The sequence below is a fragment of the Protopterus annectens genome, chromosome 6.part0 (assembly GCF_019279795.1).
Source record: "Protopterus annectens isolate FY-2018-M chromosome 6.part0, PAN1.0, whole genome shotgun sequence".
Classification (NCBI taxonomy): domain Eukaryota; kingdom Metazoa; phylum Chordata; order Ceratodontiformes; family Protopteridae; genus Protopterus; species Protopterus annectens.
Window position 1 is genome coordinate 1,030,875,218 of NC_056737.1, and position 25,464 is coordinate 1,030,900,681.

Here is a 25,464-nt window from a genome sequence, read left to right on the forward strand (position 1 = left end):
GATATATTTGTATTCCTCTTTGTCTGCAAAAAGCAATCACTGGTGCCAGGCATTTTGTGAAGACCCTGGGCGCAGTAGACAAGCCAAAGAGCAGTGCAGAGAATTGGTAATGCATTGAGCCAGCTATAAATCTGAGGTATCTTCTGCATTATTGTCTGATTGGGACATGCAGGTATGCCTCTTTTAGGTCTAAAGTCACAAGCCAAGCCCTCTTGCCCAGCATGGGCAGAAACTGCTGCAGAGTTAACATTTTGAACTTTGGGATATCCAGGAATGTGTTTAGGACAGACAGGTCCAGTATTGGTCTCCAGGCTTTGTCCTTTCTGGGCACCAAGAATAGCCTCGAGTAGAATCCTAGTCCCTGTTCTTGCTGTGGTACCAACTGAATAGCTCTCATGTCCATGAGGGATGAAACTTGTTTTTGTGCCTCTGCCCATTGATTGCGTGGCAGATCTGGCATACCGTTTGGCCTTGGCAGGGCGTGAAAGTGGAACTTGTAGCCTTCTGATACGATATTTAGGACCCATTTGTCCTGGGTGACCTTGTGCCAATTTTGTGAAAAAAATGCTAGTTTTCCCCCCAATGGGGCTGCCAGAAGATAAGTGCTTGGTGATGGCAGGGGAAGTCATTGAGACTATGGCTGTGATTTTTCCTCTCCGCTTTTGGAGGTAGAAGCATCCCATTGTTTAGGCCTGTATGAGCCTTGGGGCTGTGATCTACCTCTGGGGCGTCTGTATCTGCCTCTTTGTGGCCTGTCTGACACTGGGAAGGACCAATTCTTTGTAGGCCAGTTCCTGCTAAATCTTGGAGGCTGTACCTGTAAGAAATCCTTGACTGTTTGCATAGATTTAGCTTTGTCCTCCATTTTCTTCAACACCTATTCTGCTTTAACACCAAACAAAGTGTCATGCTGTAATAGAGCATCTAATAGTTTTGCTTTGACATGATCAGGCAGATTCTGTTCTTTTAACCAAGCATGCCTTCAAAATGACAGAACCCATAACAGCGGCCCTGCAGGAGGCCTCTAGAGAATCAAAACCACATTGCAATGTATGCTTTCCTACTTGTTCAGCTGCATGCAATAAATCCTGCATTTCTTTATTTTCTGCACATTCTGAATTTAACATTTTCTGTTTAAGCAGTGACACAAGATATTGCTGATATTTAAGCATATGAAATTGGCAATTTAAAGCTCTTACAGCCAAGGTAGCAGAAGTATAAAACTTTTTCTCCCATCTGTCCAGGGCCCTAGAATCCCTATATTTTTTGCAGTGGAAGCCTTGACCCCTTTGGGACCCTGAGAGATGGTTTCTGGGTCAGCAGCAGGGTTTTTATAAAGAAATGTATGTGAATCAGGAACCCTGTAGCATGTCTGGCTTAACAGGGGCTGGTGGTAAAGAGTCTGGAGATAGACTGGACTCTCTGAAATACACTCTCTGAAATACATCATCTACAATGTCTAAAACAGGTGGAATAGCAAGGGGCCTGTGCTGAGGTAATAAAAGGAAGTCTGAGCCTTTTCCTGGATTCTGAGTAATCTTGGCTCTCCCAGTGGAAGTGCTCCCTCATAGTATGCAGAGTCTCCCCAAAAGAATAATCCTCAGGAGGAGAGGCTGAAGGGATAGATTCTTCAGCATCAGAATCCTCAATAGGGAGGAATGGAATATTCCTGATCAGAGGAGGAATCAGAGGAAATGGAAACCTGGTCTGAAGATTCGCAGTCTCTCTTGCCTAGGCCTCTTATCAGGTGGGGGATGGGAACCCCTGATCAAAGTAATTAGGTCTTCGGCCATTTTAAGCATCTGTTTTTTAGGCATGGTGGCCTGTCCAGAAGAATGCTGTACTTGTTTCTTTGTCTTTAGAACTGCTTTAGTCTTTGCCTTTGAAGCTGAAGTAGGTTTCACATATAACTGTGTAGGCCTGAACCCTCAGAAGCCGATGCCTGCTCAGCTGCTCCGGACCCTTCTGAGGGAATAGTTTCCAAGTGTCCAATACCTTGAGTTTCCAGCGGCCTAGTCAGCTCCATGTGGGAGTAGGAAGCGGCCTGTGGCTCTGAGGTAGCGGGTGTCAGGGGCTGCAAAAGCACCTCACTGAGAACCGGCGACAGGCCTAGCGGGAGCCTCGTCGGTTTTGGACCTCGGATGCCTGTCCTTTTCTTTGTGTTTTTTATAAACTCCGGTAGTCGGCTGTTCTGACGTCATTATATAATTGAACCTTCTGCCAAAGTAATGAAATGCAAAGTCGTACCGACGCTTAATAGTGCATTGGTTAAATCAAAACAGACAACTAGCAACATTGTGATCAGGGCCTAGGCAAGGAATACAGTTAAGAGTGAAAATCCTTATGAGGCATTTGCTTCCCACAAGAAATACAATTATTAACTTTTTCTGACATCGGTCTGGAGCAAGAAAAAAATGTTTCCCCAATGGGGTACTTGGCTTTAACGAAGACTTTGGATCTGAAATTCGAATTTGAAAATCTCAGGAGTAGGCCGACCGGCACTTGCGAACTGCTTTTGCTTCGGGCACCGCGCGGCAAGGAAGACTGAAGAAAATGGCGTTGGCTGAATCTTTTATACCCCTGGTGCACTGACGTCAGGGAAGAGGCGACCGCAACTGATGCCGGACCTACACTTTGGAATTCAGGCCGACTGCGGGTAGCCTGCCAGCAGGATAACCCAATTGTAATGACTGCAACAGTGAAACACGATGAACATCCTTTCCATAACTTTACTCTCCTTGTCTGAGGGGAAAAGGAAAGTGGAAAGTAATATCTTAGAGACCTTATCAGCAGACACAAATTGTTGCCAGGTCTGCAGAGGGACATTTAAACAGGAATTTGGAATCCTCTGGCACCTTGTTAAACCTGGTCTGAAGAAGTGCACATAGTGTTGTGCATGAAAGCGCTAACACAATAAAGCTTCGTTAGTGGACTGACTCCTGGTGTTGCCAATTGTGTTTTTCGTTTTTGACCTTGTTAAACCTATCTGGCTTTTTAGGGGTAGGAGGTTGGGAGGCAGGGCACTTAGAAACTGTTGGAAAGACATCTAAAATAGCTGGTAGCATAGGGAAAACTGCAGATGAAGACTTAGAATCCATCTACAGGAGGTCATAATACCTTTTTGAATTTCTGACACCTGGGAGCAATCCCATTTAAAGAACTCCCTCATTTTATCAATGGTTTCCCCAAATCCTCTCCTGCAAAATCTGTGCCACTTGATTCTTCTTCTGGGGAAGCTTAACCTAAGGGAGATGACATTTGGGCAGAGTATGCCAATGACTTATCCCCAGATGAGTCATCTTCATTGGACGAAACAGCAACTGAAATCCTCTTTTGTGGAGAAACAGGAGAAAAGGAAGGAGAAGGGAGAGAGAGCCCAGTAGATTGTCTCAGGTCCATAAAGGCATTAAAGAGCCCTTGAGAAAAGGCCTGCCAATCTGCAGGCTGTTCTTAGGTAACAGAAGCATGCTTACGTTTCCGCTTCTTCTTTTGTGGGACATCTATGCATTAGAAGGATGAGGGGAAAGACGGTGGCCTGCACTCTATGTTTGCTCAGGACATTTCCACGAACAACGATTTCAGGAATGCCACGCGGGCCTTCAGTAACAATGAGCCTGGGTTCCCCCCTTCCGTCTGTAGCAGATGCCTGTTTATCCCCCAAGGACGTACTAGTAGGATCCTTCACACCTGCCACACGAGTACCGGAGGAAGAGTTGCCTACTGATTCCAGAACTGTCTCCAGGCCAACATCAGCCTCGGAAGAGACGTCTGGAATTGGAGGAGCAGCAGGTAAGTCAGGCCTAGATTTCTTGGACTTCTTAATAACTGGCTCACCTGAAGGGCCTGATGTACCTTCCATATAGCGTGCTAACCACTTAAGGCATGGATTCTCCAAGTACGGATTGAAGGGAAGCTAGACGAGTGCGTGGGGTCTTGGGGACAAAGGCCTTGCAAACTCGAACAGGGGGTATTGGTCATGGTTTGGGCCTAGGCAAAAGAGACAAAGATCGTGGGAATCTTTATGTGGAATTTGCCTTCCACATTGACACTTGCCCTTCCTAGCTGACATGTAACCTTAACCAGAACAGTAGCATGCAGAATAATAATAATAAAAAAAAACATTGAGGCACTTATCTGGATCAGAATCATCAACTTTGCTGACAAACTACTGAAGACATTCTGAATGGCGGCAGAAAAGTTCGGAGGCTTGGTGCGTACCAATGTCCACTTTATACATGTCACTTTATGACTGACGTAGGACTAGGTCTATGCTCGAGGTCGCATGTACCCTACAGTAGCATTAGACTTCTGTATACTTGCCAGACATACGAGTCAACAGGTGGCGGACTCCCTCATGTTATAAACACTGCAACATATGAATAGAGGATCATCATAGTTCAGAAGAATTAAAATTCTCAGTTTCGATCAATACCTGAAGATTTTCAGAATGAAGCCAAGTGAATCGTCTCATGACTGATCCAGAAACAGCAGCCCTGGAGGCAGTATTAGCAGTGTCATAAGAATACTTTAAAGCCCCCTCACCCCAAGAGCTACAACTAAAAATGCAATCCTCTTCAGGACATTGAAACATACCTCTCCCAACACCATCTCATTTTAAATCCCAACAAATCCAAAATCATAGTTTTTAGTACCAAAAAAGCCAAGACTTCCCAGCCCCCACTATCAATCACCTCTGAAAATGGTACCAAAATTTCCCCCACTAACCACACAAAACTTTCGGGTGTCACCATAGAGGACAACCTCAAATTTAACATACACATTGCCCAAACCATCAAAAAGGTCCACATCAAACTAGGTTCCCTACACAGAGCCAAACCATTCCCAACTCCCAATGCCAGGCTAGCCACTGCTCTCGCACATCTTTTATCTACCCTTCTTTACGGCTCTCCATATTTACTAACCCTTGAAAAACTGATCTCAACATTTTAGAAACAGGTTACCATAAAATTGTCAAGTTTGCCACTAATCACCCACACAGATCCCACCACTGCTCAGCTCTTTCAAAATTAAACTGGCTAGAGCCCCCACCCTTCTATCTCTTGATCAACTATCCTTAGCCCACAAAATAATTTACCACTCAACTGCCCTGCCATCTCCTCTTTAGGTCAACCTAATACTAACAGCAGCTCCCTCAGACCTTCCAACAAACTCCTATTAAAAGTATCCAACTTAACAACCAAAATGGCAACTCCCTCTATTCACACAAAATAGCCAAACTCTGGAACACCCTTCCAGACACAACAAAAATTCCAGTACATAACCAGTTCAAATCACTCCTAAATGAACACCTAAACAGTCACTAACTGTGCTCCTGCCTCTCCCCAGGTTAATCTGCTTCCCCAACTTTAATTACCTCTCACACCAGACCAGCTAACATCCCTTTTGTAAACTTTAACGTATATACTATCTACTGTTACTCTTGTACAGTCCTACTGGTTGTATTATATTTGCTGTCACTGTGTTGTTTCTGCAACAGTAATTTTACAGTTATACCAATTGTATATTTATTGCCATTCATTTGTGTTCTACTACTGTGGAGTCTTCCCCCTGGGTCTCCACTAGTAATGAGGACCTGGCTTTGTACCGTTTCTAGATGCTGTAAATAATTTTGTTACACTAATGTTTTATTGTTACTATGTTTTTGTTTAATGTCTTATATTATGTGGAGCTTTTCTCCCTGGGTCTCTGCTGAAGACTGGCCGAGTCAGACATACCCGGTCAACAAATGTAATAAAATAAATATTTAATTCCATGAGAATCAAACAGTAAGAGAGACATTCAAAGAAATTTTCACCACAGAAGAGGGAAAGTTTACAGTTAACTTTTTCATGTGCTCAAAAAGCAGAAGTAAAAACTAATGTGAGCCTGGCAGTTCAAAATTCTGAATGTTAAAGTGGAAGAATAAGCATTCTTCCCAAATTTGTCAAAAGCTTCACCATCCCCATCCTTGTTAAAGACAGAATGGGATTAACATTAACAGTTTTGGATAGGGTATTCACTGCAGAGTCTCCATTAGAGTTAGAAAACAAGTGTTGGGAAGTCTAAGGTACCCTGTATAAAAAAAGTGTCATACTCCCCTGATGCAAGAAGTTGACTTCCAAATAAACTTAAAGCTGTGAGGGGAAAAAACTCTCTTAAGCAGATAAAACAGAAGGAACAACTGCAGACCTAGGAATACCCAACTGTAGCAAATACATTTGCTTTGCAACCGGAATTTAATTCTGATCCTGCTGAAAAACCTTTCATCTTTGAAAGAGCACTTTCCTCATAATCAGAATCTTCAAGTTAAGAAAATCCTGAGGCATGTCATTCTCCCACCAATGCCCGCTCTTCTGATTGAAGATCAGAATCAGAAAGTGAGGGAACTTTATCTTTTTATTTCCAGAACACGTAGCAGTTAAAAAAATCAGAAATTAACTCCCTAGCAAATCTGGGAAATCTTACCTGTCCACTGAAATACAAACATAGAAGTGACATTTCTTTTTTTTATTTTTAGTTTCCTTTTCCAGGGAAATTCCCCAGCAAAAGACTGACCCAAAGCAGGAGTACTACCCCAGAGCTCAGGGCCCCCTTTACCAGCTATGCTAGAGACCTTCACCCAATCACAGATTGACAAGAGTGGTTCTCCCTTGCCCACAGACAGCAACCCTGCAGCCACAAAGGACTTGTCCATTTCCCGGATGTTTAGTGGTATAGATGCTGCTATAACCAGAGGAAGCAAGGAAAAGTGAATGGTATGAGGAAACAGACCTGGCCACAACAAAGACCATCACAGCAGCAGCCGAGGCACAACTGGAGCCAGTCTGACACCCAAAGAATCCCTGACAAATTTCTTCTCTTTGTGGACAAGGGAAGGAAGAAAAGAAGATTCTGGTAACTGCTCCACAGTGTCAGCTAAAAGAAGCTCTGCAAATTACTAGTGGCATTGTCTGTTAACAGCTGCATACAAATCTACATTTTTTTTTCAGTGAAGATGCAAAAAGATGTAGAATATGGATACAGTATAAAACCCTGTAATTTTTTTAGTACAAATGCAACAAGGTGGCAAAAATAATTGTGGATGCAGCAAAGATGTGTGAACTGTGAGAAGCTGTACAAAACATGCCATTACTTTTCTTCTGCACACGTTCAGCAGCTCTATAAAAATGAAAGTGTTTTAGGACACCCACCATTCACATTGCTACTGCCTGCCAAAACTATATTATCTTAGTTGGAGTTGCAACTTTTCTGGTTGTCTAAGCAACTCTAATTTAGGGGAAGATATTTAACAGTTGCATTGCAATCCAGAAGGAAATAGGGTCATAACTTCTTTGCACACTTAAAAGTGCTCACTCACTCCAAAACACCCCTCTCTCTGTAAACTCTTCTAATACGGAAAGTCTTCTAACTTCAGAATGCAACTGTTGAAGTCAGTCACCTGGCACTTTCTGTGAGGTTGATCTGCTACTGCGCATCTATGAATTAATTTTCATTTATTTTGTTTGCATATGGAAAATTCTAGTCAGACAAGTTATCCTATTATTTTTTGTTATAGTAATAAATCTAGGTTGCTATTTTTCCTCTATATGTTCAATTCCATTTATTTTATATTTCCATCTGCCATAGTATGTCTGTATACTTAAAAAAAGAAGCAACCAACCACAAGCTTTTGCAGTACACGCTGAAAATTAAGGGTAACCATATTAAGCTGGTACATTTAAACTATCGTTATCCACCTTTAGAAAAAAAAGCTTTAACTACCTTAAGATATTACGTTACAGCTGGCTAATTAAAAGTGCAAATTAATTTCTAACTCTTGCACTGAAGTGAACAACTTCTGCAGGGAATGACCGATGACTGGCCATCACCGAAAATGAAGGAAACCATGTAATTTAAATACAGAGTGTGTAATGTCTGGATGAGGTTGACTGGAGGGGTGCGACAGGGGAGAAACGATCTTTGAAAGAAGAGGCCACAGCAAGGGCAACTATATCTAGCAAAGTCAAAATGGGTCTATGAGAATGACCTGGGCTTTGCACACACTGGCTTTTTATGGCAACCTGGACTGGCAAGCTTGTGCAGAGGGTTAAGGCTGTGAACTCTAGTTCCTGAAGTACAGGGCTCAGTTCAGTCAGTCCTCATTCCTAATTTGTTACCCTGAGCAAATCCCTTAAATCAGACAAGACAAGCATACAAGCAGCAGCTCCGCCAAGAAAACCTATGAAATACACACTGATCTTTCTGAACAGGTTTTCAGGTTGTAAACTGCAAACATGCTCTCCTGCTCAGATCATGATACACCAATACGTTGTGTGGTATGCATTACTTCAAAATATTGTTTCCATAAATGTGCTGTGGACTTAACTGTGGCTTGGTTATCTATCCGTCTTCTTTTATACTTACAAGAACAGCAAAGCAATCAGTTTCTGAGCTACCATAAAGTGTGTGTGTGTGTGTGTGTGTGTGTGTGTGTGTGTGTGTAACACCTTATGGGTAATTTATCTCCTGTTTCTACACATACCATCACTGCAACGCTTATTTATTTATTACATTATAACAAAGACATCCAAATGTTCTCAAATGCTGCCATGGAGCTTTAATGAAAATGACTACATTTAACAAACTATCTCAGCAGAAGCACCCTGATTATATAAAAGATTACTGCACTTGGGAAGTTTGTTTATTAGGAAGCCAAATTCACTGGTGGCAAGTTCCAGCCTCCCAAAAACATGCATGTATTGCAGACAAAAGTAATGTGAAAATCTCCAGCAACCTCAAAGTCAGGGGAACAAAGTCTGACTGGGAAAGCACAATAAATCCAATATGAATATCTCTGCAAGCGGTTAGTAGGCTGTGCAACAAGCTGAAAGGGGTGAGGGAGTAGAATGTAATGGTTTGTTATACTGTGTACAAGAAAAAGTTCTGAAACTGCTGTACAGTTGTATTTTCCTGAAGTACTGCAGCAATACATCACAACAGTGATATGAAGTCAAAATACCAAGTTAAGCAGTTGTACAGCAATAAATAATGCCTGTTTACAGATGACACCATAGCGGGTACTCATGCACTTGTAATTTGCTGGGACATGTAAACTGCACACTGTTCACTTTTATTTCAATTAAGGTCTATTACACAGTCTAATTAACTGCAAGCACAGGCATGCAGCTTCACAACAAAGCATGCTGGGACCAGAAACACTGAGAAGCAGAGCTATGAAACCACAATTGTGAAGTCCCAGCAGGTCTTTTTATAAGCTGTTATTAATGGGGACTACTGAAGGACACAAGGCACTTGAAACACAGTATGTAAGCTATTAATGGAGGAAACTATAAAATGCACACTACATACAAAAACCTACAAAGCCGCAACATAATTTTCAATCTCTCGCAAAGCAGCAAAGTAAGGAATCACAGGATCCAGAACTTCAGCACATTACAGAACTGTGTTTCAAGCAATTTACATAGTGTAACTCATCAGAAGATGTATTTAGAGCTACTAACTTCTGCAATCATACAGTAACAGTATTTTTAACAAGAGCCCATGTAGCGAACATCCATAACATACATATTACAAGTTAATACTACTGCTCTACAGCATACAGTAAAGACGCATACATTTAAACTAGAGAATTTAGCAAAAGTACCTGATTTGTATTCTTGTGGCTGAGAAGAAGATTAGAAGCTTTGATGTCACCATGTACATACTCATGTTCATGAATATATTCCAAAATATCAAGCTAGAAAAACATTTAAAAAAATAGGTTAACTGAAACAGAAGAAGATGAAAAGCTGTGCAAGAAGACAATCCAATAAGAACACAAAGTTCTGGATAAAATAAGGACAATGGTTGGCTAACATCAGGAAACCACTTGAACAGCAAGTACATAATTCAGTCAGTCAGTTATTTGCCTATAAGAAGGGTTCCCCCCTCCCACAACTACAGAAAAGATATGTTCTTTGTGTCAAATTATGTACCAGGAGAATCTCCTTAAGTCTATGACTGGGAATATCCTTTCTTTCGCCGTAAATCAGTATATTGGTCTCAGAGAAGTTTCCGTGCTCTGGGACATAAATACCTTACAATGGTAAACATGATATCATGTGCAACAAAAATGAAAACATCTGACTTCTGAAGTCACCAGTGGCTGGGAGTGCACCGAGTGAACACTTCCTGCAAATCAAGAAAAACAAAAATGTAATACCTACACTATTACAAAGATGCTAAATACATATTTGAAGAACTTGCAAGGACATCCAAGAGCAGCCTCAAGATGAAGAGGCATTCCAGACAAAACAGTACAGTGAAAGGATACCTGTTACCCACCAAGAAGTTCCCCCTCACTGCACAGCTAATATGAAAATAGGGGTCATATTTAATAACAGACAGCCTTTGTGTATCTGTAGTTGGAAAGAGTGCCAAGCAGCATAAAAGTTCCAGTATGGCAGAAGTAGGACAGACAAGAAGTAAAGGTACAGAAGGTGGAGTTGTGAAGCAAAGTACCCAAGGAGGAATGACCCTTATAGTCATAACCCAAGAAATACTGCTTAGTGATGGTGCAAACTAACAACCAAGTGACAGTAACACCAAAGTCTGTTAATACAGGAGTAGTCTTTAAAATCAGTATCTTAAAAATGCCCTATTTACTATTTAAAACAAAAAGTAATGGTGTCTACAGTCCACAAAAGTACAGTTGTGTACCTACCATAAATGTAGATGTTAGAGTGTTCACCCTGCTGCAGTCATCGCACTTGGGTTATCCTGCCGTCAGGCGGTCCCGCAGTCGGCCCGAATTCCAAAGTCTTGGTCCGGCATCGGTTGCTGTCCTTCTTCCCTGACATCAGAGCACCAGGGGTACATAAGAGGCATCCGACACCATTTTCTTCAGTTTTTCTTGCCCCAGATGACAGATGCCCCCAACAGGTAGGCAATATTACATATATATATATATATTTATTTAACATTTGTTGACTGGGAATGTCCGATTAGGTTCCACAGAGCCTGTTTTCAGCGGAGACCCGGGGAGAAATGCTCCAGATGCATGTCTTTGGAATGTGGGAGGAAACCGGAGTACTCGGAGGAAACCCACGCGAACACAGGGAGAACATGCAAACTCCCTACAGAAGGCACCCCAGCCGAGAATCGAACCAGAGAACCTCTTGCTGTGAGGCGACAATGTTAACCGCTGCACCACTGCGCCGCCCAATATATACAGATAGATAAAAATAAAACAATACCTTTAGGCACAAGCAAATACACCACAGAGGTAGCATAGGATAGAGTGGTAGAGATAAGTTCAGCTAGTTCAGAGGGGATGGAGGGAGGGGAACCTGGACTGCAGCAGGGTGAACACTCTAACATCTACATTTATGGTAGGTACAAAACTGTACTATGTTCATCGTGTTACCCTGCTGCAGTCATCACACTTGGGTTGAATCCCAAAGCTAAGGATGGGAGGTGGAGTTAAACAGGGTTAGAAGAATTTAGTAGGCCCTGCAAAACTGCAGTGGCAAAACCAGCTCAAGTCTTAGAATATAGAGGTAAGTGTAGTGTTTGGTGAAGGTAAGTGTAGTGTTTGGTGAAGGTGTGCAGTGAACTCCAAGTTGCAGCTTCCACAATATCTTTGGTTGGCACTCCCCTGAGAAAGGCTGCTGATGTAACTGTAGCCCTGGTGGAGTGGGACCTAATGTTAGCAGGTACAGGTTTCCCATGATGTGTGTAGCAGAAACGTATGCAATGCCCTATCCATTTAGAAATGGTCTGTTTTGAGATAGCTTTTCCTTGTGATCCTGTAGCATAGGCTACAAAGAGCTGGTCAGTTTTTCCTGAAAGCCTTAGTTTTATCCAAGTAGTAACGTAATTGCCTGTGAATGTCCAAAGAGTGCAGGAGTCTTTCTCCTTTGTTCTGGGGATTTGGGAAAAATGAGGAAAGGTTCCACTGCCATTAGTGCCTGTAGCTCTGAGACTCTTCTAGCTGAGGTTATTGCTAGTAGCAGGGTTGTTTTCCATGAAAGAAATTTTAAATCAGCTGTAAAAGCTGGTTCAAAAGGTAGCAGTGTACGCTTTTCCAGAACAAAGTTGAGATCCCAAGTAGGTGTTGATGCTCTCCTTGGCGGTCTTATGTTCTTAGCCCCTCTGAGGTACTGTCTTAGGAGTGGATGTGAGAATAAAGGAGGATCCGTGTTGTAATGAGCTGAAATTGCTGAGGCGTGGATCTTAATAGATGAAAAGGAAAGTCCTTTGTGCAACATCTCAGTTAAATATTGTAGAATCTGAGGGATGTTTGGATCAAGGGGATTTTGGCCTTTAGCCTGGTTCCAGGCGCAAAATCTTTTCCATTTGTCTGAAAAGGTTTTCCTGGTGCTGGGCCTCCTGGCCTCCAGAATGACATCCATAACAGCTTTGGATAGAGGTGTTGGCTGGTTGTTTAGGTAATTTGCCATGCAGCCAGGTTTAAGCTGGCTGTGTAGAATCTGATTTTCGCTGGGTGAGCAGGTGAGGAATTTGTGGCAAAATCCATGGTGGGCCACGTTCCTTAAAATTGGATACCAATGCTAGCGTGGCCAGTCCGGTACAACGATCATCATTTGTGGCCTCTCTAATCTGACTTTCAGCAGTACCTTCGCTAGAAGGGGCAGTGGAGGGAAGGCATACGCTGTTAATATTTTCCAACTGAATGAGAGGGCGTCCACTTTCCAAGCTAGTGGATGGAATGTCCTTGTGCAAAATTTTTGAAGTTGGTAGTTGTGGGGGCTTGCAAACAGATCTATGTCTGGGCGTCCCCATTTTTGTGCTATCATTGCAAATACTTGTGGATCTAGTTTCCATTCGTGTAGATCCATGATGTTTCTGCTTAGGTCGTCTGCCAATGTGTTTTTTCCTGGCAGGAATTGTGCTTGTAATTGAACCTGGCAAGACAGTGCAGTGTTCCACAAGGTCATTGCTTGCCTACATAGAGGGTAGGAATGTGTGCCCCCTTGCTTGTTTATGTATTACATTACTGTGGTATTGTCCGTCTTTATTATTAGTTGTCCTGGGTGTAAAAGGTCCTTGAAAGCTGTTGGGGCATTCTGTACTGCTAGCATTTCCTTTTGATTGATATGTAGATGCCTCTGATCTGCAGTCCATTTGCCCTGAATGCACTGTCCTGCCATGTGTGCTCCCCAGGCATAGTCCGATGCATCTGTTGTCATAGTTTGCCTGGCTGTGTGTAAGGTGAAAGGCAGACCCTTTGTTGAGGTGACATGCCTGTGCCCACCATAGAAACTCCTGTTGAAGGCAGGGAATGAGTGGTATCATTGTTTCCAAGCTGTGGCTGTGCCGAGTCTATACACTTTTCAGGTACCATTGTAATTCCTCACATGCAGTTTTGCAAATGGTATTAGTAGTATGCAAGATGCCATGAATCCCTAGGCCTGCAGAATGTTTCTTGCAGGGAGTTGGGTCTTTGTTGCTATTATTTTGAAATATTGAGTCAGCTGTTGCTGCTTGTCTGGCGTGAGATAGGTCATCTGGGCCATTGTTTTCAAGCTGGCACCCAGGAATATTATGTTTTGTGAGGGCACTAGTTTTGATTTCTTTTCGTTTACTGTGTACCCTAGGCAACTTAGAAGTTGTTTGACAAATGCCAGATGCTTTAAAAGAATGTCCTTGCTTTCTGCTTGAATAAGGCAGTCGTCCAGGTATGGGTATATTTGAATTCCTCTTTGTCTGCAGTATGCAATTACTGGTGCCAGGCATTTTGTGAAGACCCTGGGCGCGGTAGATAAGCCAAAGGGCAGTGCAGAGAATTGATAATGCGTTGAACCTGCAATGAAGAGGAGGTATCTTCTGCAATTTTGTCTGCTAGGGACATGCAGGTATGCCTCCTTGAGGTCCAAAGTTACTAGCCAAGCATTCTTGCCGAGCATGGGAAGAAGCTGCTGTAGTGTTAACATCTTGAATTTTGGTACTTGCAGATAGGTGTTCAGAATTGAAAGATCCAGAATGGATCTCCATACTTTGTCCTTTCTTGGGACTAGGAAGAGTCTTGAGTAAAATCCTTGTCCTTGCTCCTGTGTAGGTACCTGTTGAATGGCTCTCATGTTCATGAGAGCTGTAATTTGTTTTTGTGCCTCTGCCCATTGATTTGGTGGCAGGTTTGGCATTCCTTTTATCCTTGGTAAAATATGAAAGTGGAATCTGTATCCTTGAGAGACAATGTTTAGAACTTATTTGTCTTTTGTGATGATGTGCCAGTTGTCTGCAAAAAAATGCTAATTTTCCTCCCAAGGGAGCTGCCAGGAGAAATTTGCTTGGTAGTTTGAGGATTGAGTCATTGCGTTTGTCTTCTGCTAGCTTGGGATCCATCTTCTCTTCCTTTCTGGGTAGCAGAACCCCATTGGCGAGGTTTGTAAGGGCCTTGAGACTGACCTCTGCCCCTTGGGCGTCTGCATTTGTCCCTCTGTGATCTATCAGAAGCTGGAAAGGACCAGTTTTTTTGTTGGCCAATTTCTGCTGAAACGAGGGTGTTGCACCTGCAAAAAATCCTTGACCGTTTGCATAGACTTTGCCTTATCCTCCATTTTCTTTAAAACCTCTTCTGCTTTGACACCAAATAATACATCCTGCTGTAAAGGTGCATCCAATAATTTTGCTTTAACATGATCAGGAAGGGTTTGTTCTTTTAACCAAGCATGTCTACATACGACAGAGCCAGTAACAGCTGCTCTACAGGAAGCTTCCAATGAATCAAATCCACATTGTAAAGTATGTGTGCCCACCTGTTCAGCTGCATGCAACAGATCCTGCATTTCCTTGAATTCAGACTGTTCAGAATGCGTGCTCATTTTTTGTTTTAACTGAGACATTAGGAATTGCTGACATTTCAACATGTGAAACTGACAATTTAATGCCCTCATAGCCCCATCTATCTAGGGCTCTGGAATCCCTTTCAGAGGGCACAGGATTTTTAGCCATAGAAGCTTTAGCTCCCTTAGGACCCTGGGAAATTGTTTCTGGGTCAGCCACAGGGCTTTTACAAAGGCATTTGTGTGAGTCAGGTACTCTGTAGTATCTGTCAGGTTTGGCTGGAGCAGGAAGTAGAGAGTCTGGATTTAAACTAGACTCCAAGTAAACATCATCCACAATATCTAAAACAGGAGGGATAGCAAGAGGTCTGCGCTGGGGTAAGTAAAAGGAACTCTCGGAGCCTTTTCTTAGAATCAGAGTAGTCCTGGCCTTCCCAGTGGAAATGTTCCCTCATGGTATGTAAGGTTTCCCCAAAGGAGTAGTCTTCAGGGGGAGATGCTGAGGGAATAGAGTCTTCAGCATCAGAGGCTTCATAAGGTGGAAAGGTGTAATCCTGTTCCTCAGAAGAATCTGAGGAAATTTAAACCAGGTCAGAGGAAGCATAATCCTCCTCTTGTCTTGGTCTTTTATCAGGAGGGGGATGGGAACCCCTGATTAGGGTAATCAAATCTTCAGCCATCTTAAGCATCTGTTTCTTAGGCATGGGGCCTTGAACTGTAGACTGACGTACAGTCTTCTTAGGTTTGGAGTTTTAAGCTTGGCATAAGATTTAATGGTGAGTGTAGTCGGTCTGAAAACACCTTCTGCAACCGAAGGTGTTTCCACTGCACCGGGGTCTACTTCTGCTCCAGTGTTGGAAAATGGCTGCGTCGGCCTAGTAGGTTCCGCTTGGGAATCCGCAGCTGTCTGGGGTTCCAGTTCTGCGGTCGTCAGGGGCTGCGTAGGCGCCTCACTGTAAACCGGAGAACCGGCGACAGGCCCAGCAGAGGCCTCAGAGTCTGGCTTGTTCCTAGGCTGCCTGTCCTTATCCTTGCATTTTTATGTATGTTGGTCGTCGGCTGCTCCAACGGCATGATATAATTAAATTTCCTACCAAAGTAATGCTGTGCGAGGTCAAAATGGCATTTGATAGTTCGTTTATTAAACCTAGCACAAAACCGACAATCTGTGACGTCGTCGTCTGGGCCTAGGCAAGGAATACAACAGGAATGGAAGTCCTTATGAGGCATTTGCTTCCCACAAGAAATGCAATTGTTAACTTTTTCTGACATCTGACTGAGGCAAGAAAATGTTCCCGGCACTTGTGAACTGCTTTTACTTTGGGCACCGCGCGGCAAGAAAGACTGAAGAAAATGGCGTCTGATGCCTCATATACCCCTGGCACTCCGACGTCAGGGAAGAAGTGACAGCAACCGATGCCAGACCAAGACTTTGGAATTCTGGCCGACTGAGGGACCGCCTGACGGCAGGATAATCCAAGTGTGATGACTGCAGCAGGGTAACACGATGAACATTGAAAGGTTTCCTTGGCAATCACAAGTACCTTATCTCCGTAAATTAAAACAAACAGCTCTTTAAACTTCCTAAACTCCTACACTTACTTTAAAAGCAAAAACAGAGCCGATTGTGTGCATCCAGGCCATAAGGGCTCTCTTGACTTCTGCTACAATGAAGAAAAAAAATGCAGATTCACAGACTGATTTAAGGAGACTAGGACTAGGACATCAACTACAGGAAGCAATAAGGGTTGGTATTACGGAAAAAATCTAAAACACTTGGTGTAGTTACCTACAATCGAAGGTCTGAAGCTCACAAACTGTGGAAAGAGCGAAGCCAGACCTTATTTTTGTAGAACACCGAGTAGGGAGAAATAGCAGCCAGAGCTTGTAACTCAGACACACTCCTGGTCAAGGTAAAGGAAAAAGCCTTACAAGATAACTTTAGATCTGACCTAGCTGAAGGCTAAAAAAGAAGGACCTGCAATATAAAAGGTAAACCCCGTGGCAGGCAGGGTCCTGAATGGGACAGCACAAAAGGAATGTGCCTTTGTAAAATAATTTTGGAAATTTTCAGAGCAGCCAATGGGACAATGCCCCTGCCAATATGATAATTAGATATAGCTGCCAGTTGTACCTTAATTGTAAAAAAAACTACAGCCCATTTTAAACAGCTAAGTGAGAAAATCTAACATGATCTATAAAGATCAACCCCCCAGACAGCCTGTCCAAACCAAAAAACACTTCCAGTTACTTGTGTACATTTTCAAAGAGGACAAAAAAAATCCACAACACTGAGACCGACAGCTTGGGATTTCTGGTCATCAAGGGAACTGGAGAAACTATGCAGTTAACTTGAGGTACTGAAGGTTGGGTGGATCCAGACCCATTCAATGAGAAATGCAATCCAGAATAGGATGTAGAACCCAAGGAGAGTATCTCAAAAGAGGCCAAAAAAAAGGAATTACACCTAACAAGGCCAGAAGGGAGCTATAAGGATCAATCTTGCTCTGCAATGGGCTGCCTTCTGAAGAAATTTGATCATCAGGGGGGACTGGAGGACATGCATATAAGAGACTCACTAAGCCCAAAGACGACCGTCTCTGGGTGACTGGCCCGGGGGATGAACCAAGGCACACTAGCTGTTGCATATAGTGTTGGAGAGGAAAGCAAAAAGGTAGCAAGATGGAAAGCCCCACCACCGAAAAATCGGAGCCACTATCTTCGGATTCAGAGGCCACTTGTGAGGAAGAATACTCCTGCTCAGACTGTGCACTGCAATCAGAAAAAGTTCAGATGAGATCGCCCAATGCTAAATCATCATGGGCTCTCAACATAGAAGATAAGAATGCCCCCCCCCCTGTTTGTTCAGATACCAGACAATGGACCTATTGTCGGTTTGGACTGAACCTATAGTCTGTTTGGACTGAAATCATACTGTTGGGGAGGATATCCTAAAAGACCAGCAATGTCAGGAAGACCACTCTCATCAAGAAGAAAAGTTATGTACTCACCATAACGTTCCATCTGAGTAGTTATACTTCATTTTTTCTGCAACCTGTGGGTATACGGATCTGTATCGGATCCGAGCCGGCAATTTTTTTTCTAGCATCTGCTCCAAGCTCAGAGCTCCTTCCCTTACCTATAATGCCCGATCATTTCCTATCTCCCTCAGATAGAGTTTGCTGCAACTAAAAACATAAGCAACTCAGCCCAATGAACCAAAGCTGTAAAGACAGGACAAGGTCCGGGGGATGGAGGGAGGGAATGTTGCAGAAAAAATGAAATATAACTACTCAGATGGAACATTACGGTGAGTACATAACTTCTTTAGCTGAAGTAGTTAACTTTATTTTATTCGCAACCTGTGGGACAGAGTCCCCAGCTACTCTGATCCTGGGAGGCCCTTATGGAAGGATATTCCTGAGCACCGCAGAGCCACAGGATGCTCTACCCCTCAAAATTAGATCCAATTTATAATGGGACATGAAGGTATGTGAATTGGCCCAGGTCGCTGCTGCACAAATATCGTCCAAAGTTACCCTAGACCAAAAAGTAGCAGAAGTCACCATGGACCTGGTAGAATGAGCCTTAACAATACCAGGAGGAGATGAACCTTTTGCTTTGTAGGCATGTGAAATACAAAGAGTGATCATCTGGCCAAAGAAACTTTAGAAATAGCTTTTCCCATAAATGATGTGGAAAAGGAAGCAAACAATTGGTCAGTCTTGCGGAAAGACTTTGTTCTATGAAGATAAAAACGAAGCTGTCTATGAACATCTAACAAATGGAGTTTGTATTCACCTTTATTTTGGAAGTCAGGAAAGAAAACGGGCAGATTAATGGACTGGTTTATGTTTGCTTCAGATGCCACTTTGGGTAAGAAGGAAGGATTAGTATGGAGAGAGACCCTATCCCTTGTAGACCAAATACGGAGGCACGGCAGACAAGAGCTTGAAGCTCAGAAACCCTCCTAGCAGAAGTAATAGCGACTAGGAAAGCGGTCTTCCAGGACAAAAATTTCAAGTCCACCGAAGCTGCAGGTTCGAAAGGAGCCACCAAAGCCTGTAAAACAAAAGTAAGGTCCCAAGGAGGCACTGAATCCTTGACAGGTGGACGTAACAGAAAAGTACCTTTAAGAAAAGTCTTACACAGCCTAGAGGAGGCTAAGGTAATGTTGTCTTCACCAATGTGAAAACTGGAAATGGCTGCCAATTATACTTTCACTGTGGAGGAACTAACTCCTTGCTGAAAGATGCCAGACAGGAAATCCAACACCGCTGGAACAGGGGCTGTAAAGGGATCTAGTTTTCTCTGAGGACCAAATGGAAAAGCGTTTTCATTTACTGCAATAACGTTTCCTAGTGCAGTCTTTAAGAGAAGCCACCAGAATGGATTTTACTGGGGATGAAAGACCAGGAGTCCTGGCAATTAACGGAACTGGAGCAACCAGGCTGTCGGCTTGAGGCTGCCCAGATCAGGCGGACAGGGCTCCGACAGATGGGAAATTAGATCCAGGCAGAGATCCAGAACCCATGGGGAAGCTAAGAGATGAGACCAAAGGAATGGGAACTAAACCGGACGAGGCCAGAACAGGATAATGAAGATCACTTTGCACCGCAGTCGGCAAGCTTTCTGAAGAAACTTTGGAATGAGCGACAATGGTGGATAAGCATACTGAAGCCCAGTGGCCAAGCATGGACTAGAGCGTCTCTGGAGACTTCCCCTGGTGAGGGAATCAGAGCAAAGAACTCGCTGCACTTCACGTTGGAAGGAGATGCGAAGAGATCGCAGCAAGGCTGACCCCATGCAAGGAAGATCTCCTCCGCTACAGACTGTTTCAGAGACCACTCATACAGCATCAGAATGGCCCGACTCAATCTGTCCGATAAAATGTTGGAGCATCCCGGGATGTGCATTGCTATCAGAAACCGACCGGTGGAGATCGCTCATTCCCACACTCATGGCCTCGCAACATAGGGGTTAGGATCTGGTTCCCCCCTGCTTGTTGATATACCAGACAACAGACATGATCAATCAGAGAGGGAGGACAGTGTGAAAGGCTTCCAACACTAAAAGCACTGCCCTCATCTCTAGAACATTTATGTGCAACTTGGTCTCTGATTGGGACCATGTGCCTTGGACTGTCTTTCCCAAACAGTGCCCCCCCCCACTCGAGTTGGGGGGCATCCATGGTCACTGTGGCTTAGACTGGAGATGACACGAAGGGGCGTCCTTTTGATATCTCCGGTGAACTTAACCACCAAAGAAGAGACATCCTGCAGACATGACTGATATTGATCGGAAGTTCCATGGGCAGGTCTAGCCAAGACCATTGAACAGCCAGAGTCCACTGAAGAACCCGCATGTGAAGGCGCGCACAAGGGAGAATCGATACAGTGGCAGCCACGGAGCCCAGAGCACCTCGCTCGCCTTTGGAGACTTGGAGTTCGCTATCTGAGCTATGTGGCACCTGAGGTGTAGGATCCTGTCTGGAGTTAAGAATACCCTCATCTGTAAAGTGTCTAGCTGTGCCCCAATGAAGTCTAGAACTTGTACTGGTTGCAGTTGGGATTTCTGAACTAATTTCCAGTTGATCTGCCAACCGAATGAAGTAATCTCGGGCCAGACACAGGTGATGCTTGTTGGGTGCAGCGAAGAGCCAGTCGTCCAGGTATGTAAACGCCTGAATACCCTGAAGCCTCAGGTGAGCCGCTACAACTGCCAAGGGAGAGCAGACCTCCTTAGCACCCAGTAAGGAAGTCGCCCTCCCCGGATCTGAAGTGGGGACTGGAGCTGAAACAAGGGTAGCCTGAGGTCAGAGGGAACGGAATGGATCCGAAAAGGTCAGAGCCGAAGAAGCCATTCCTTTGGGTCCGACTCACTGTCCGCGGCTCCAAGAGTTGCTTGGATCCGAACAAGTCGGATCAGAGGAACTCAAGGTAACAGCCGGAGTCGAGGTTGGAGGAACCATGGCGCCAAGCTACCAACTCCGAAAATCCTCGGATCCAAGAGCCCCAAAGCACGGATCAGGGAAGGAGAGATGGGGTGGAAAAAAGTCATGGAGGCCCCCCCCCCCTCCAGAGGAAGAGCGGCCTGGCAAGACTCCCATCTGAATTTGGGTCTGAATGAATCTCCACATCATCCTGTCCATGTCCACGTCCGATACGCTCAGAGTCTACCTCGAAGAGGCCACTGACTCGGATCTGGCTGGTCTGTGCAATGGGGAGGAAGGCCTCTGGTCCGAATGTTCCAACGGCTCTGGTGAGAAACGAGGAGACCGAAGCCGTGGAGAAACAGACCTCATGGTCTTAGAAGGGGGACTAAGAAAGAGCTCCCTGTCTGGGTATCTCTTACGATGCCTGTCCTTTCTCTTCTCCCTAACCTCTCTGCGCCTTTCTTTATCTTTTTCTTTTTCCTTGTCAGCCACGCTGACTGTAGATTTGTCTGTAGTAGACCCACCACCAGAAGAAGAAGAGGGAGGTTGAGTCCCTGTCTGGGTGGGAGACGAAACACTAGAGACCAAGGCTGAGGTAGATTCCAGCATGGAAGCATGGGAGAAGGCCTTTGGCTACTAACTTGGCCTTCTGATCCCTAAGGGCTCTCTGATTGAAACCGGAGCAGATAGCACACTGAGTGGACAAATGTGCTACTAACTTGGCCTTCTGATCCCTAAGGGCCCTCGGATTGAAACCGGAGCAGATAGCACATTGAGTGGACAAATGTGCCACTCCCAAGCAAATCACACACAGAGTGTGACCATCAGCCGGGGAGAGCTTATGGCCACACTCTGTACATTTTTTGAAAACAGGCTTCGGCTGATCAGCCATAGTCCTGCACCCAAAGGAAAAACACTCCCTACCAGAAAAACCACACACACGCACACGCACACACACACACACACACACACACACACACACACACACACACACACACACACACACACACACACACACACAGGTAGGGGAAGGGCAGGCCTAACAACTACTCCAAGTTTGCAAAACTTTTTTTTTTACACCGACAAACAAGCGATACACTAAAGGGGAGGAAGGGAAAATATTCACTCAAACACACACTAGATACAAGAAATAATACCACTTATTATCCCTGAGCTCAGAGCAAAGGAGACCACGATGCACACTACTGGTGCGGCAAACGAGATCTGGGTGAGACAGGAGATGGTAGGGCATTATGGGTAAGGGGAGGAGCTTGGAGCAGATGCTAGAAAAAAAATTGCCAGCTCGGATCCGATATGAATCCGTATACCCACAGGTTGCAGATAAAATGAAGTTAAACTACTTCAGATGTAATGTTAAAACTGGCCTCCATGGAAGACCACGGCCTTTGAACTGTCCCCACCTCCACCTAAAAATAGAGGCATCTGTGGTGACCGTGGCTGATAGATGGGGAAGAACAGTCTCCCACGGGTCACCAAAGGCGACTAACCACCACAGAATCTGATCATGACAAACCTTTGTCAGCCTGATGGGAAAGTCCACTGGATGAATCAAATAGGACCACTACACTGCAAGAGTCCCTTGCAGGGTCCTCATTAGGCAGCTTGCTAAGGAGCCCAACCCTATGGCAACTGCCATGTGACCAAAAAGCTTCAAGACAGCATGCACTGGTGGCTTTTCATGATGAAGCACAGAGTGCCTGCAATCGAAGGCTGATTACTCTGGAGCTCGACAAATTGGGAACCTGTATCCAAGTGGCAGCGTATGAATTGAAACATCTGGACAGGGTGTAGACCTGACTTTTGATAACTGACAGTTACCTCCAAATGGATAAACTGGAGCAAGGTATCCCTGGCTGTGATTAGAGACAATCGTGAGCAGTGAAAAGATAATCGTCCATGTATGGAAAAGCCTGAAATCTCTGCAGCCAGAGCTAGACTGCCACCACTGCCATGGTCCTAGTGAACATCTGGGGGTGGATGCAGTCGTGAGCCCATACGACAGGGCTCTGAACTGATGACTGGCCCGGAGTTGGAAGTGCAGGAACCTCCTGGATCATCTGTCTTTATATGATGGTAGGCATCCTTGAGGTCTATTGAGCACATCCAATTTCCTTCCTCAGAGGTAGGATGGACACTGCACCATGACCATCCGGAATTTGGTCTGTTTTACAAAGGGATTCAATTTGCCCAATTCCAAAATCAGTCTGAAGTCCTGATTATTTATTGACACCAAAAATAACTGTGAGTAGACCCTGGATCCTTGTGGGACTTCTAGGATGACTCAATTTGCCAGCAGCTCCTGAATCTCAACCACTGCCTGCTGTCTCTGACAGGAGGAATGTCTGGGAGATGTTTGTGACTGAAATTTGGTAATTCTAAACATGGAATGGTATAGCCTCAGGATAGGACTCAACACCCAAGCATCTGAGGTGACAGCCTCGCAAGCTTCCGGATGAGGAGCGAAGCGACTCTCGACTGCCTCCAGAAAAGGACAGCTGGGCATTCTTTCAGGGTCACTGGGGAGTAGACAAATGAGTCTCCAGCATCTTCTGAACCTCTGGAGACTGCCATGTCTTAACATTCCTCAACACTTCAGCCACTAGACTTCACTGAAGTCTTGTTAGGTGGACTGAAGTCTTGTTAGGTGGGAAAGGTAGAAGAGTGCACTTATAAGTGAGCACAGGCTTCTTGAGTCGGTCCAAAACCTAAGACTCTATTCATAGGGAATGGACCGAGGAACTTTCCTGAGATTTCCTTCTTAGTGGCAGCCAGCACCACAATCCCATCCACATCTGTATCCTTACTCCAGTGAGATCGATCCTTCAGTGGGGTGAAATCCAATCCAAACATCCTCAAGGAGGAATCGGGGGAATCTTGTCCATCAAAGTTTGTGCCCAAGATGACAGATTCTTGAATAGAATTCAGGTGCCTCTTTTTACACTTATATTTCCTCAAGTATCTCTTTAGTGGGATACTCTGTTAACGACTCTGAAGCTGACGTGATCAGCTCCATAAGCACAAGTAAGTGCAAGACTTTAAGTCACTGGCTATCCAGACATAAGAAGAGTAGGATATGGACTCTGGGAAATCCTTTGGAGGAGGGACAGATCAGAGTTTGAAGTAAGAGTCTTCTCTAGAATAGGAGAATATTCTCTCGAAGGCTTTAAATGCCAAACCAGAAATTGGGGAGGGGGGGTTCAACTTGAGACACCATACTGCTAGGATCCAAGGCTAACATCGGAACCAAACTATCTAGCTCTGAAGCCCAGAGAGGAAGGAAAGACTCTGAAGTTCTCTCTGAAATCGCACCAACAGCTTGGCCCTGAAATTCAGACAGCTCAGAAACAGCCGGAGTTGACCAAATCAGGGTTGAGGAATTAAGCCTAGGCTTGGACATAGATTTAACCTGGGTGGAAGTCAGATTGAGCAGCCCAAATCCAAAAGGCCAATTCAGAGGAGGAGTAACTACTTGATGTAGAAAGTGGGAAGAAATGGTTACCTCTGCTCCAGAGGAGACTAGAACCAGGAGGATCCCCAACAGGATCTAGGTCCAGAGGAATTTCCTCATCATCTTGCCCATATCAGCTTTGGCAAAGCTCTTGGATTACCCGACTGCCAGAAAAGATGGGGGGAGGTCTGGAGTAATCTCTTTTTGATGGACCAGGGAATGGAACCTAGACAATGCCAGCTCCAGAGAAAACTTTGGTGGAGTAATGGATCTGATAATAAATTGAATCTGAAGAGAATTAACTACGAGGGTTTCAGAATTTTAGACACCCAATCCAAAAAGAGCAAGCAGAAGACCTCCTTCTAAAAGAAGATTTAGACTTATCCTTATGTTGGTCTTTTTCTTTTTTTGTTTCTCCCTGGTTTTCTCCCTGGGTTTGCAAACTGTTTTTTTGGAGGGGAACAGACAGAGAAGGTTTCAAGGAACTAGAAGCACCTTTTCCTACAGGGGGATAGACGAGTCCTTTTAAAATAAGTTTGTTCCTTCTCTCCATGACAGCGTGCTGGCCAAAAGCAGATGGAGTAGGCCAAGTCCAGGTGTGAAGGGCCTACACAACAGATACATCTGTCATGGGCATCAGAGTTGGGTAGCTTGTGAGAACAAGCTGCACACTAACACCACAGGGTTTTTCAGACGTATTAGAAAGGAAAAAGGGAAAAGTCAGCAGTAGCAACAAAAAACAAAATATGAAGAAAGTTTCTGAGATGAAAATCTCAATGCCAAAGTCAGAGAATTAGAAAAAAAGGGAAGTTAGGAAAGGCATAGAAAGAGAGAAAAAGTTTTAAAATATAAAATACAGAGATTTGTGGGGGGGAAAAAGTCACTCGAGCACTCACAGATCCATCCTATACTTGTGACTGCAAACAAGATCAGAGATACTTCACATAACACCAGGGATTATGAATAGGCGGAGGAGCCTCAGCACTAGCTCCAGAAGCTTGAAAGTGGTGAAGTGAGATCCAAGACCCATACACTGAGGAACAGATGGGAACGACATTATATCAGCCGTTGCTTTCTCTGACACCTATACTGGGGCATAAATACCACAAAAGTACTCAGCTGTGGAACATAATTCACTCAAGTCAGCTGGATGCTTGAAAGGGCAGATTTTACTCCACTCAGCTGGTGGCTTATAGAGGGAATCTGCTTCCATGGGAACATAAGGAGTGGTATCTGGATGTGTCTAAACTGCAAAAATGGCATCACTGAGAACA

General features: G+C 44.3%; 1 protein-coding gene across 2 annotated transcripts in view; it reads right to left on the reverse strand.

Moving 5' to 3' along the window:
- VRK1 (VRK serine/threonine kinase 1) overlaps positions 1 to 25,464 on the reverse strand; it is an 867,990-nt gene that overhangs the window by 538,422 nt on the left and 304,104 nt on the right. For both annotated transcript variants that reach the window (XM_044074643.1, XM_044074644.1), the window contains exon 7: positions 9,644 to 9,736. In XM_044074643.1, coding sequence (XP_043930578.1) covers positions 9,644 to 9,736 — 93 coding nt within the window. The remainder of the gene's footprint in view (positions 1 to 9,643; positions 9,737 to 25,464) is intronic.